At 42.0% G+C, this 13,304-nt stretch overlaps 1 protein-coding gene across 8 annotated transcripts in view; it reads left to right on the top strand.

Annotated features, from left to right (window-relative positions):
* The window catches only part of PHKB (phosphorylase kinase regulatory subunit beta), a 151,564-nt gene that overhangs the window by 57,121 nt on the left and 81,139 nt on the right, over positions 1-13,304 (top strand). For all 8 annotated transcript variants that reach the window (XM_088671855.1, XM_035117351.3, XM_035117349.3 and 5 more), the window contains 2 exons: positions 197-312; positions 9,741-9,804. In XM_088671855.1, coding sequence (XP_088527981.1) covers positions 197-312; positions 9,741-9,804 — 180 coding nt within the window. The remainder of the gene's footprint in view (positions 1-196; positions 313-9,740; positions 9,805-13,304) is intronic.

A 13,304-nucleotide genomic window follows, 5' to 3' on the forward strand; every position in this document is an offset into this window, starting at 1 on the left:
GATAATGATACAGCCAACAGGAGCAAAAAATGTTCCCCATTCCTGCCCTATAGCGACAGAATATATACTGAAACAGAAAGTAAGATCAACAGAGACATCTGAAAATTTTGTAGCATCCAACTATGGAATAAATATTGGCGTATTTCAGGTTTTTCTTTTTTCCCTTCATCTCCTTTCTGTTTTCTTTTTCTCTTAGGTGTCCTTCATACAAAACCTTGTATTTTGTGTGGAAAGGGCATATCGTGTGCCCGACTTTGGTGTGTGGGAAAGAGGAAGCAAATACAACAATGGCAGTACTGAACTGCACTCCAGGTATGGTGTGGGCAAGTCCTTCTGTTTCCAGTCTGTGCTGCTTTTGCATGTATTGATCCATGAAACCATTTTGTCCCATTTCCACATTAATGTACATTAAAAAAACACCCACATGAAAATTGTTATTTAAATCTCTATGTTAAAACATACCTGCTCTCCAAAGCCACATTGCCAAATGAATTTTCTCTCCAAAACTGCAATGGAACATTTGGAAATGTGAAATCAGGTTGATAGCTAAGTTCTGATTCATGCATTAGCCTGGAAGGTACAGCTGAGGTCAGTTCATATCAGGTTTCTTAAATATTGGAGCCCTAATTCAAAATGAAAAGAAAATGGTTTTGCTTTTGCTTTCAGATGGAGTATCTGTAAGTGAACTTAGCAAATGGTTCAAAATTATGGTTCCTACAATATTTACAAAAGTATTGCATTTGTAGAATGTTAATATGATAAAGCAGAAGATGGCAGCTTTTTAAAAAGCCAGATGAACCCATCATTAAGACCAAACATCCTAAGAAAACCCACTGGTGAATAATAAAGTGATCAAAAGCAACAAATAAACACTACAAATAAACGATAAAACAAACACTTAATATGCTTGCCTGGAGAGTGAATCCCCCAAAGAGGACTTTACAGCTGAAAAGGTCTAATTTTGGATTGTTGTTGTTGTTTAGTCATTTAGTCGTGTCTGACTCTTCATGACCCCATGGATTATCCTAATTTTCCCCATGGATTATCCTAATTTTGGATTATCCTAGCCTAACCTCCATTGGTACAAGGACCAATAGAAGGACCACTGATACCTAGGCAAATTTGTATGGAATGAGGAAGTCCTTGGGGTGTTCTGACCCTAAGCTGTTCAGGGCTTGGAAAAGTTAAGCCAGTATCTTGATTTGTGTTCAGAGGAATTGTGAGCCCATGCAGTTGTCTCAGGACTGATGGGATTTGTCCTACATGCCCAGTACCAGGTTGTTGTTGTTTAGTCGTTTAATTGTGTCTGAATCTTCGTGACCCCATGGACCAGAGCATGCCAGGAGTAACTGGCATGTTCTATTATAATGGTAGCTTCTGGTCTGTCTTCAGGGGCAGCCCCACATACACTGCATTGCAGTAGTCCAAATGGGACAATTTTAAAGCTGCTTCAGTAGTGTTAGGGAAAGCCATTCTATTTCTGATCAACCTGGATACTGTAAAACAGTATTTATTTGTCAGTCTTATGGTTAATGAAAGATGACTTGAGTCACATGACTGTATACAAAATGTACTCTGTCTGTAGTGTAAATGAAATCACTTATATTGCCAGATAGACATGAATAGCTAATGCTCATTTGTATTCTCAGTTTGATTTGAGTGCAAAGTTTTGAGTTTTCTTGATACAGCCTAGGAGCATATCCTGCATCCTACTGGATTAATAACACTGGAAACTGATTTTTCCCCTTTTCCTCCCCCATGCTATAAAGCGAGCCACTTCACTTCCTAAGCAGTGATCATCTTAAGGACCAAGTGGCAGGCTCCCCTTGTTTTAAATATAACTCTGAATATCGGACCATACTAGGTCTAATATTATTCTGGGAGTGTTCAGACAAATACACCTTATGGTTCATGTAGCCAGATCATTACAGACTCCAGGATAATGTTAAAGCTTCTGTGGTCTGACTGCTTCTGTCTTAAGAGTGCCAATATTCTTTGTAGTTGTGCTCTTTTTATTACCCATACCCTCTTGAAATAAAATTCTGAAATTATATGTTACCTCTGTTTGTGCTCCATTACCAGTGAAGTCAGTAGAACTGTGGCCTTTTAGATGACAACTGTAATAATTTTCCTGGGAAAATAGCTTACAAATACTGTAGACTAAAAGAGAAGTCACAATGACAATGGTTATATATAAAATTTGCTGTATTGGCTCAGTGCGTTTATTTCAGCATGCAGTAACATTAAGGGAGTCAGGTGGGCGCTTGTGTCTGCAATTTTATGTATTTGTAAGTTCTCCTTGCAATAAAAATGAGATACTTGTAATAATTTTAGATGTTTCCTTTTGTTGCTTTAGTACACATTAAAATATATATTGGTAACTTAACTCAAGAAGCCCAGCTATTTCAATAGACCTTAAACTACTTTTTTTTTTAAGTGTCAGACTTTAGTCCTTGATCTGAGTGGTTGTATTCAGAGAATGTGTCAAGGTCATAAACTTAGGGCTGTTTCTGTGCTGGAGAGACTGTACTCTTACCCAATACAAGCAAAGTACAGTACAAGATGTTCGGGGGGGGGGGGCATGTAACACTACCTAGGTATTTTGACCACAGAAAAGGTGCCGCCTCAAGCAGCTAAACGATTATGCCCAGTTCAGACATCACAGCAAAACCATGTAATGCCTTTTGGGACCGTTTCTCAGGCCTGCATGCTCTTCTCTTCCCTTATTTCTGGTTTGTGGTAGTCATAATTTGCCATTGCATGTGAACCCTTGTTTACACTTAAACCCAAACTGGAAGCCACAGGATCATGTGAGCATGATAGTTTTGAGGGTTTTTTCTACAACCAATTGGTATTTTGAGTTAGATAGATAATGACCCTGCGGCCCAAACCATTACATTCAAAAGAGATTTAAGGTGCTTCGGGGTGTTGCCCCAGACAGATCCTTGAAAGTTGTAGGAACCATTCAGACTGTGTTTTTTCCTGTAATCTTGAGCTGTGGTACAGCTCTATCAGCTATCTTTTAAACCTGCAAAATCTATCTTTGTTTTCAGGTTTAACAAATTTAGCCATGGCAAAGAAAAAATGAGGAAGGAACTGACCAAAGGAGACTTTTCTCTCTCCCTGCCCAATAAGTTAGTATGGGAAAAGAGAATTCTGCTCTTCATCAGGTGTGCACCTGATAGCCGTGAGACAGATTGTGACAGATCAGAGTGTTATGAGAAACCGATTCAGTTTGCTGTATGGAAGGGTTAGTAGCAGGAGCCATATGCCCGTGTCAGTAATTAGAAGAGTCATGCCAATAACTGAGTCAAGGGTCAGAAATGGATAACATTTCAGGGAGTACATGGGAATACGTGCAGAGAACAACCTGAGGGTAAGGTCAGGCAAACCTTAGAAGTCATTTAGACAGTTCTTCCTACTGACACATTGATAACAGGACTGTTTTGTATTTAGGCACAACAAATTAACTGTTCACTGTCCCTTTAAGGGTAACCCAGCTCTGCACACTTGCATTAAGTGTCTTGGCAGGGAGCTGTTTGGAAGCCTCTTAATAAATCAGATTACTAACACCTGTGCAGCCTGAATTCTGTAGTTGGAGTCCAAGTGATAATTCATGGACCAGCCAATGCAACCCTGGGGTGGTGTAACCTTAAATGCTAGTGAGAGAATAAAACAGCCCTGAAAAGCTGGACCAGGGAAAGCCATCCCTGGGGATTCTAGATCAGGTCCCCAAATCTGTGCCCAACACAAATTCATGAAAGAGGAATGCCATGTTTTCCAAATTTCTATTGGCCCTGCCTAGTAAGACTGCTCATTCAAAGAGAGCTGCACCCTAATGCAGTGTGATAATTACCAGCCACATCTATACAGTACTTTCAAAAATGCACTGCACTTTGAAATTCCGGGGGGGGGGGGGTTCAGTCTCAAACCCACACAAAATCAAAACCTTGTACATTGGACTCCTTGTGAAAAATAGGTTCATAGCATTTCTTTCAGACAGCACAGCTTTTACTGCTGAATTTTCTTCGAGGAAGATTTGCTGTTCTGCAATCATCCGCTGATTTTTGAACAGCAAGCTTTGCAACATCTCGCTAGAATGGTACGATTCAGTCCCATGTGTTCGAGCTCCTGAAGTATTCATTTGTCCTGTAACCATTTTGATCAAGCTGTTCCCAAGCATCTGCTGAATACCTCTGCAAAAACACTGTTGACATCTCCCATCTGTGTTACTGATAATAGTGGTGTTTCTGAAATGCAGCATCTTTGTACTCCCGAGCTTTAGAAAGGCACCGGAATCTTCAACTTGTTCTCCTTTGTTCTACAGCTAATATACTGCTGTCATAATGCCTGTCCCTATTAGGGTTATTTTGTTTGTCTGCTTGGCTGCCTTTTTAATGTAGCTTTCAGTCCCAAACACCTACGTATGGTTTCTTTTATTTTCTTTAATGCTGTTTAGCACTGTTCCCAACGTTTCACACAGATTCATCATTTGTGAGCATGGGAAAATTATACTCAGGACACATAGCAGGTTTCTGAGGTTCTCAGTAATTGAATCCGAGTCTTAGTAGCTGGGTTTCTTTATGTTGCTTGTAACCTAGTTTCTTTGTTTTCTGTCTAAAAGCTTTTTCTTTCTTTTTTTAATCCCATATATCTAGTCTGGATTTGTTGCTTTTAATCACCTAATTAGTAGTGGCTGGAAACCAGCATGTCCTGAATGAGTGAAGAATTCAGCAGGCAGCTGCAAGCATGCAAAGAACTTGTGAGCTGGGTGAACAGCCAGGATGGGAGGCAATTTGAGGACAGCAGCTTCTATTCTTGCGGTGTCTGTAGCTGAAATTTTGGAAAATCTTAACTAGTTTCCAAGGGGCTTTTAGCGTCAACAAGGCAACGTCGGATAGAGTTTTGAAAACTAGGTGCGGACAATGTGGATTACTGAGCCACTGTCACTGCCATCAATATTTTAATGCTGGTTCTAAATGTGTTCTATTGGATTTTAACAAGTTTGTTTTTATTACCTTGTATTTTATTATGATGTTTTAAAGATGTTGGAAGTCATCTTGAATCCCAACTTGGGAGAAAAATGGGATAGAAATGTAGTAAATAAATAAATACATATCTCCAATCCCTTTCAAAATTTGGGGGAGTTTTGGCTCATGCAGTTAAAGGACAATCTTCCCATTTCCTTTGAAACCTGCACCTTTCCTGAAGTCTTTAGCTCTGATTGCATGTTTCTTATATTAATTCTTGGAGCCTGCAATTAAAGATGCCCAGAAGACAATGGACTGTAATTTAGTAGTGGAGTGCCTTGTCTTTCATATCTTGTTCTCCAGCAATCATGAAGGCATCAATCAAGTGCCCAAAATTTTACAGCAGCCATAATACTTAATCACAGAGTTTGTTCTTGGAAATAGCTCTTTGGCATTCTTCAGACTTGCCAGCTCCTGTTAGCGGGGTATATTGGCACCTCTAACAAGCTCTTATATCCATTTTATTGGTGTCTACGCCCTATGCGTAGACAAAAAGCAGCAGCTAATGTTGTTGTTCCTCATTGCAGTGTATTGTCTGTTCCCTTTTCTTTATATTTCTGCCACAGTTAATGTCTTAAACTAGGGGAACGGTAAAGGGACCCCTGGTCCAGTCGCGGATGACTCTGGGGTTGGGGCGCTTATCTCGTTTTACAGGCCAAGGGTACCAGTTGGCTAATCTTGTTCCTGAAAAAGCTACTCATTTGTGCGGGTTTAAACAGGGAGGTCTCCATTAATAACTAATGCAAGTGATTATCCAAGTGATGAGTTTATCATGGCTTGGTATTATTGCACTTTTACTGAACTGCTGTACTTGTAGTTCCTGGAGAAGATTTTTTGTGTGAAGTTTGTGTGCTCATCCATTTTAGATCTGCTGCTCTTTGAATAAACTTTTAAAATAAATAAATTGGAATTGAGCTATAATACTACTACTACTACTACTAATAATAATAATAATAATTTTTATTTTTTTATTTATACCCCGCCCTTTCCAGTTTAGAAACTGAGCTCAGGGCGGCTAACAACAAATATAAAACACTGATTAAAAACGACTTAAAAAACAGCTAAAAACAGCATGAAGTACAACATAGCATCGCCAGGGCTAACTGGCCAAGTTAGTCCTGCTAAGGCCAGCAAGGAGAACAGGGAAGAATTTAAATGCGGGGGACCCAGAAGGGTTTCTTCATAGAAAAAGGGAAGAGAAAAAGGAATGGAGGATCAGGCTAAATTGAAGGTCAGGTGGAATAACTCTGTCTTACAGGCCCTGCGGAAGGAGATGAAGTCCTGCAGAGCCCTAGTTTTATGGGACAGAGCATTCCACCAGGTTGGTGCCATCACTGAAAAGGCCCTGGGCCTGGTGGAGGACAATCTGGCTTCTTTAGGGCCCGGGACCCTTAAGCTGTTATTATTCGTGGACCTTAGGGTCCTCTGCGGGACATACCAGGAGAGGCGGTCCCGTAAGTACAAGGGTCCTAGGCCCTAGAGCTGAAAGAGAAGCTACCTGATTTTTATGTATTTATTTTATTATTAATTTAAAGTATTTATCTCCTACCTGCTCCTTGTAAAACAGCGCTCAGGGCGGCTCACATCACATTAAAAACCATTAAAGAAAAACATTCCCAAAATAAATGAAATCAAGTTCAAGTGCAACAGATAAAAAGGAACTTGAAAGAAAGGAATGGCTCAGTCCTACAGGCCTGACACCCCCCGCCCCCCAAAAAACCCCACCCTGCAAGTATAAATCAAGTACATTAAGGAGAGGGCTTACATACTTTTACCCAGATGTGGAACCTTTCCTGTCACAGTGGCCTGGGTGGGCTACTTCAGAGTAACGACTCTACACAGCTCTGCATTTTATCCTTTTATTGGTGCTGTGTATTTACAGTGCTCAAGGCAATGTTATTTACAGATAGTGTTACATGTTGTCAGTCTTCCTCAGTACCTCCGAATGGAGGTTGGCGCGTTTTTCTCCAGCAAAGAAGCTTGGGGAGACCCAACCTCTTCCCACGACGTTTCTTGCGCAATTCCGGGGTGGGCGGGATCGGCCTTCCCCCCATGCTGCCCCCTTCCTGTCCCACCTTGGGCAGTGGCTCCGCTACCTTGCCTGAGCCTCGGACACCACTTCCTGCTTCTCCACTTGAGGCGGAACTCTCCCTGCTTTCCCCAGCGCTCGGGGATGGGCTGGAGCTCAAGATGGGAGGGACCTCCCGGTATCCCCTGTCCCTCACGTTTCCATTTGCAGGAACCCATTTATTTACAATGCAGGGGGCATTAAAAAAGTAATCCCACCCACAGTGTCAAAAGTTTGGTCCACTGCATCACCTCATTGTGTAGCTCAGGCCCCATCATGGCACTCTCTAATATTTTGAATTTGCTTGTGGCTCATTAGCCCTAGAGGTTGGCTTTCACTGTTTTTAGAAGCTTGCTGTTAGTGAAACAGCATGCTCGCCAGTCCAGCTTCTGTTAATGTGTCATCCCATTATCTGGATAACAATAACTTCTAATCAGCAGAAGATAGAAAATTGTGGAGTTTCACCAACCTTTGATGGCAGCTGCTTAGAGCGGAGTTTTGTAGCCAACCTAATCAGCTTTTCCTTGTTGAACCAATTAGAATTAAACCCCACAAGCCTTTTTTCTCTCTTCTTTTCCTGGCACTGCTTCTGAAAGGCTTTGAAACCTATTGGTGTGACGGTTAGAAATAAAGGAACAGTCTAAAATCAATGTTTCATGGTAAGCTGTTAATGAAAATGTTCCGACAGAAGCTATATTTGTATGATAAATATGCTACACGCAGCAAGACGCTTGTTCCCATTTCCATTCTTGCTTCTGTGAGGTTGCAGTAAAATCATCAGGCTAAGGTCGCTTTTAATTTGAATCTGATTAGTTTTTCCAGCTCGTATTTCGTATGTGTACAGTATTACAGACTGGGCTTTAATTTTCTAAACGCCTGCATGCTACTGAATGTGAAGGCCAAGGTTAAATCCATCATTCCTTTCTACTTTGATCTTAGGGTCTGTTGTCAGTGCCATTTTTACATTAAGTTACTTTACTTTTCCCACACTATTATCCCTCATAAATGATAGTTGCCCTAATGAAGGGCTTTACACCCAGAACACACCAGTACGTGCGCTGGCCTGTATGAACTTGAACATGTGTGCTCCCTCCACCTCTCCATCTTGTTCAGTATTGCCGTTCTGACGGCCAGCAGTTTACTCAGGATTAGCTGCACAATCTTAAGATTCTTTTTATGTGGTGATAATGGCAAATTGAACGTGGGACCTTCTGTGTGCAAAGCTTGTGTTTTACAGCTGAGCTGCAGCCCCCTTCTCCTATCTATTGTGGTCTCCTGATCTCTGACCCACCTTTAAACAAACAACAACAACAACAACCCCAATTGTGAACATTTGCAATCGCCACTGAATAATCACCAGATAACCTCAGGGTACACACAAACGAATCATCAGTCCATCTACCACCTATTCTTAATGATTTAATTTCACGGAAACAGCTGGTGCTGTTTGGGTTCATAAAATAGATATTCTCTGTAGATATTAATGAGGTGTTTATTTTAAAAGGGACAGGGTAATGCCCAATTAACTAGACCAGAAATGTTTCAACTGTCAGAATATGTCTTCCTCAGCAAAGAATGTGACCTCAGTATGATGTTGGAGGAGGTCCAATAGTCATATATCGCCTTGGTATAGAACAGGGGTAGGGAACTTTTGACCCTCCAGAGGTTGGACTCCCAGCTCCCATAATCCCCAATTGTTGGCCATGCCAGGGGGCGCTGAGAGACGTTGGAGTCCAGCTACTCCTGAAGGGCCAAAGGTCCCTCATCCCTGCCTGTCTGTTCATTTCCAGGTGTACAGTCTTAAAGCCAACACAGTGTGTTACCATGTGGGCTGCCCTGATAGTGGTAGAAGCACTTATTCTTTTTGCCCAGGCCTTTGATCTTAGTCATTTGGAGACCTTCTTAGGGTAACAAGCAACTAATAAGTGCTAACATCAACAACAACCTCCCATCTTTTCTGCTTTTTTAGAAATATTTGCTCTTCAGCTCTTTAGTCCTCACCCCAGCTGAAATGAAGCTTACCCTCACAATTGCCATCCCTCCTGTTATTGCCTCTCCCTGCTGCCCAGCCTTGCAAAATTTAGGTTTCATGCATGTGGTGCTATTCTGCAAAGTTCCATGTCTAGCGATGGTGCTGGGTGTCCTTGGACCAGCCATCTTCTCTCAGCCTAGCCTACCTCACAGGGCTGTTGTGAAGATAAAATGGAGGGGGGGGAACCATGTACACAATCTTGGACTCTTTGAGGGAAAGGTGGGATAAAGTGGAATAAATAAGTTCACATGTGCAAAAGCTTCCAGTGCTTTATCATCAGGCTCTTGAAAGATGAGCACATAGAGCACTGATGTTTTTTCCTGTCACTGGTGCCCTCTCAGCAAGACCTTCAAACCCATAGCCCCAGATGTCCAAGCACAAGGTGACTCCATATATATAACAGATGGCCAGTGACCTTTAAAGATAAACTGCTGAAAAGTAATAAAAATAAGCCTACTATATCATCATTTTACCCTCGTTTTGTGTTTTTTTTTTCAATTCCTCAGCAAGAACAGATCTGATGAGCAAGGTAGCCTTGAGGGAGTTGGATTTTATTTCCAGAGCTGTGAGCGTAACAAACTTTTATTTCTTCTTCTCCTCTCTTTTTCAGTTCTGTTGGGTTAGCAAAAGCAGCCCTAGAAGCAATTAATGGATTCAACCTCTTTGGCAATCAGGTAGTAAAAATATTTAAGTATTTGTTCATTTTCCATTTTTAATTAACGGCTTGTTCTTCAGTAAATTGCTTTCATTGCAGATCAAAGGACACCTAATATCCATATGGTAAAGCCTGTTCACTCTCCAATTTTCTATTATTCTTTTTTAAAGAAGTAGGCTAACAAATTATTTCTTTCTACTTTAGATACAGGATTCAAAGGCTAACAGGACCAGCTCATTCCTCAGTTAACAGAAGTTACTTTTCCTTTCAGTCATTTATTTAACGCTTGTGAAAATGAAAAGTATAAATTTTTTGCTGTTCTAGTCTTTTGATCAAGACATTAAACAGCTCCGGCTGCTTATACAAATACTCTTTCCATTTTTCTGTTTTCAGCCTCTGATACAGCACACCATCACTTTCTTTTACTGACCTTCTTAAAGGTCTCCTCCCTCACCCCCTATCAGGTAATTTGGGAATCCATCGAATAGCCATGCTTTTCATCAATTGCTCTAAATCTGCTTTGATATGCATAGCCTTCTCTTGATTATCACAGAATCTGGTCCTAGCTCTGTCTCACTCTCTACGTATTATACGGCCATTAAAAATCAAAAGAAAAGGCAAAAGCAGAAAGGGAAAAGGTCTAATGCCTTGTGTGTGATCTGTATGTCCCTAGTCTGGAATTGTTTTACAAGAGACCAGTTTTCAGGAGGAGAGGGAGGGTAATCATCCAGGATGGGCCCAGTGAGTTCTATTGCCACACCGGAGTCCCTGCTTTCCCTGGACAGTTCCTTTTAGATGCAAGTTGGCTAAGAAAGGAAGCTTCCTGCTGCACAAGGCCAAAGGTTCATCTAGTCTAGTATCTTGTTTCCCAAGATGGCCAACCAGATGCCTCCAAAAAGCCCACAAGCAGGGCCTGAGGAAAACAGCCAGTGTGTTGTAGTGGTTAGGAGTGGTAGACTCGTAATCTGGTGAACTGGGTTTGCTTCCCCGCTCCTCCACATGCAGCTGTTGGGTGACCTTGGGCTAGTCACACTTATTTGAAGTCTCTCAGCCCCACCTACCTCACAGGGTGTCTGTTGTGGGGGAGGAAGGGAAAGGATATTGTGAGCCGCTTTGAGACTCCTTTGGGTAATGATAAAGCGGGATATCAAACCCAAACTCTCCTCCTCCTCCTCCTCCTCCTCCTCCTCCTCCTCCTCCTCCTCCTCCTCCTCCTCCTCCTCCTCCTCCTCCTCTTCTTCTTCTTCTTCTTCTTCTTCTTCTTCTTCTTCTTCTTCTTCTTCTTCTTCTTCTTCTTCACATTGTTGCTCCTCAGTAACTGGTATTCGGCAGCATTCAGCCTCTGACATAGCAGTTCCGTTTAAACATTGACAGACTTGTCCTCCATCAAATTTTACCAGTCTTCCTTTAAAAGCAAGCTACTTGACCCCCACTACATTTGTGGCAGTAGATTCAATTAATTTAATATATGTTGTGTGAAAAACTACTTCCTTTCATCTGCCCCAAATTTCCTGGCGACTGGATAAGAGGCAGTGAGACAGAGACAGTCACTCTGTCCAATTTTTTCTACACCTTACACCATGGCAATACACACACACACACACACACCAAATGGTAGCAGTTTCTTTTTGTGGAAATGTTGTCGCCTTTGTTTAATCTGAGGACACCACTGTCAAAGAAACCACTGGAATGCAGAGTAGCAGACACACTTATCTGAGAAGCTTAAGGCTTCTTAAAGGGATTCAGCTTAGTTTTAACTGGATCCTTATGGTGAGCACAGGGCAAAGTGTAAACAGCTACCAGGAAAAAAGAACCTTTCATTTTTAATTTAACAATGTCTTAATCTGGGGGATTTGGAAGCTTGAGCGTTTGCAAGTAACCTCTGTTTGGCCTTGAAATAACAGAGCTCATCCTTCTTGCTCTCTGAATGCTTTCCATGAATATAGAGCTGATTTGTTTTACAAAATGGATCTGTGAAATCCATGACTTAGGCCTTATTGCCATACGTTGCGTTTATCCCCTGTCTCAGTACAGAAGACCAGATCCAAGGTGTGTCCTGCTGTGTGTATTGGGCTAGATACATGAGACAGGCCCATGATGGTCATGGAGGCCATGAACTCCTGATTCACTCCAGGCAAGTCAGCTTCAGCATATATATTGAAGTCCCTGGAGACTGAAAGTCTTTGGGGAGGGGGTCCTCAACACCACCCCTGAGACTACCTCTGTCAACTCAGGGAGGAAGACTGTGTTAGGCAATGGGGTGCATAGTGGACCAGCTGAATCCCACTCCTGTCTTGAGTTTCTAATGTCAGGTATAGATACTGGTCAACTGCAGGATAAAGTACCTGACCAGGGAAATGAAATCCTTAATGATCACAGCTACTCCATTTCCTCACCTCTAAAAACATGACTGACACTTACCTTGATACCTGGGGAGATTTACACCTTCTTCCTTCATCCAACAACATCTCATTTATACAGGCCAAGTTGGCATGTCCTTCTAGGACAGGCACCCCCAAACCTCGGCCCTCCAGATGTTTTGGACTACAATTCCCATCATCCCTGACCACTGGTCCTTTTAGCTACGGATCATGGGAGTTGTAGGCCAAAACATCTGGAGGGCCGCAGTTTGGGGATACCTGTTCTAGGATAAGGTGAATGATAACAAGACCTTTCCATTGACTGACCTGTCATTTCTTAGCATCATCTTAGCATTTCTTTCTACAGCCCTGTGAGGACTAAGATAAGCCTAAAATATTTGTAACGCTGGAAGGTGGATAGAACTAAAATATCTAACCATCTTTTCCCTGGTCAACACTTCCATTTTCCATCACCACAGCACCTCTTTCTCCCTTCTCTAGTTCATTCCTTTCACCCCCATCACCTGTATAATACAGCACAAGAACCAAACATGGAGCCCTCCCAGATGTTGGACTCCAGCTCCTGACAGTCCCAACCAGCACGGTATGGTGCGAGTTGTAATCCAAAAACATCTGGATGGCACCACATTGACTCCTCTTGAATCAGTTGCGCTATAGTCAGTAATGACAAATATTAATTGCACTATATATCAAGGTAATCATTAAATTACTGTTTAGCCAGTCAACTATTTAAAAAATCTACTCAAGAAATTAATAGCTGAGTCCAATCCACCCTCCCCACCACTCAGTTAATATAATTTATCTTCTTCTGCCAGCTGAATTGTAGTCTTCACTGTAGACAGCTGCAACCTTTCCAGCCCAAGCAGTTTACCAGGTCAGCACTTCTAGGCACATTCTTCCTACCAGCTCCTCATATAATTCATGGATCAGCATTCACAGAGGCCAGAACCCTGCCTCCCTGGTGTTAACTCTTTGGAGGTGACCCACTTTGCATGAAGGCCTTTGGGTAAAAAATGTAGCCCCTGAAAGTCATGGCCACTGCTGTCCTCACTGGTTGGGCTTTCTGGGGGCCTCTCTGGGCCTCCTGCCAACAAAATCTGTGGTGGTTAGCTGCTTTTCACTCTCGGCATCAGTAAGT

Source organism: Zootoca vivipara, chromosome 6, assembly GCF_965207765.1.
Source record: "Zootoca vivipara chromosome 6, rZooViv2.hap1.1, whole genome shotgun sequence".
NCBI lineage: Eukaryota > Metazoa > Chordata > Lepidosauria > Squamata > Lacertidae > Zootoca > Zootoca vivipara.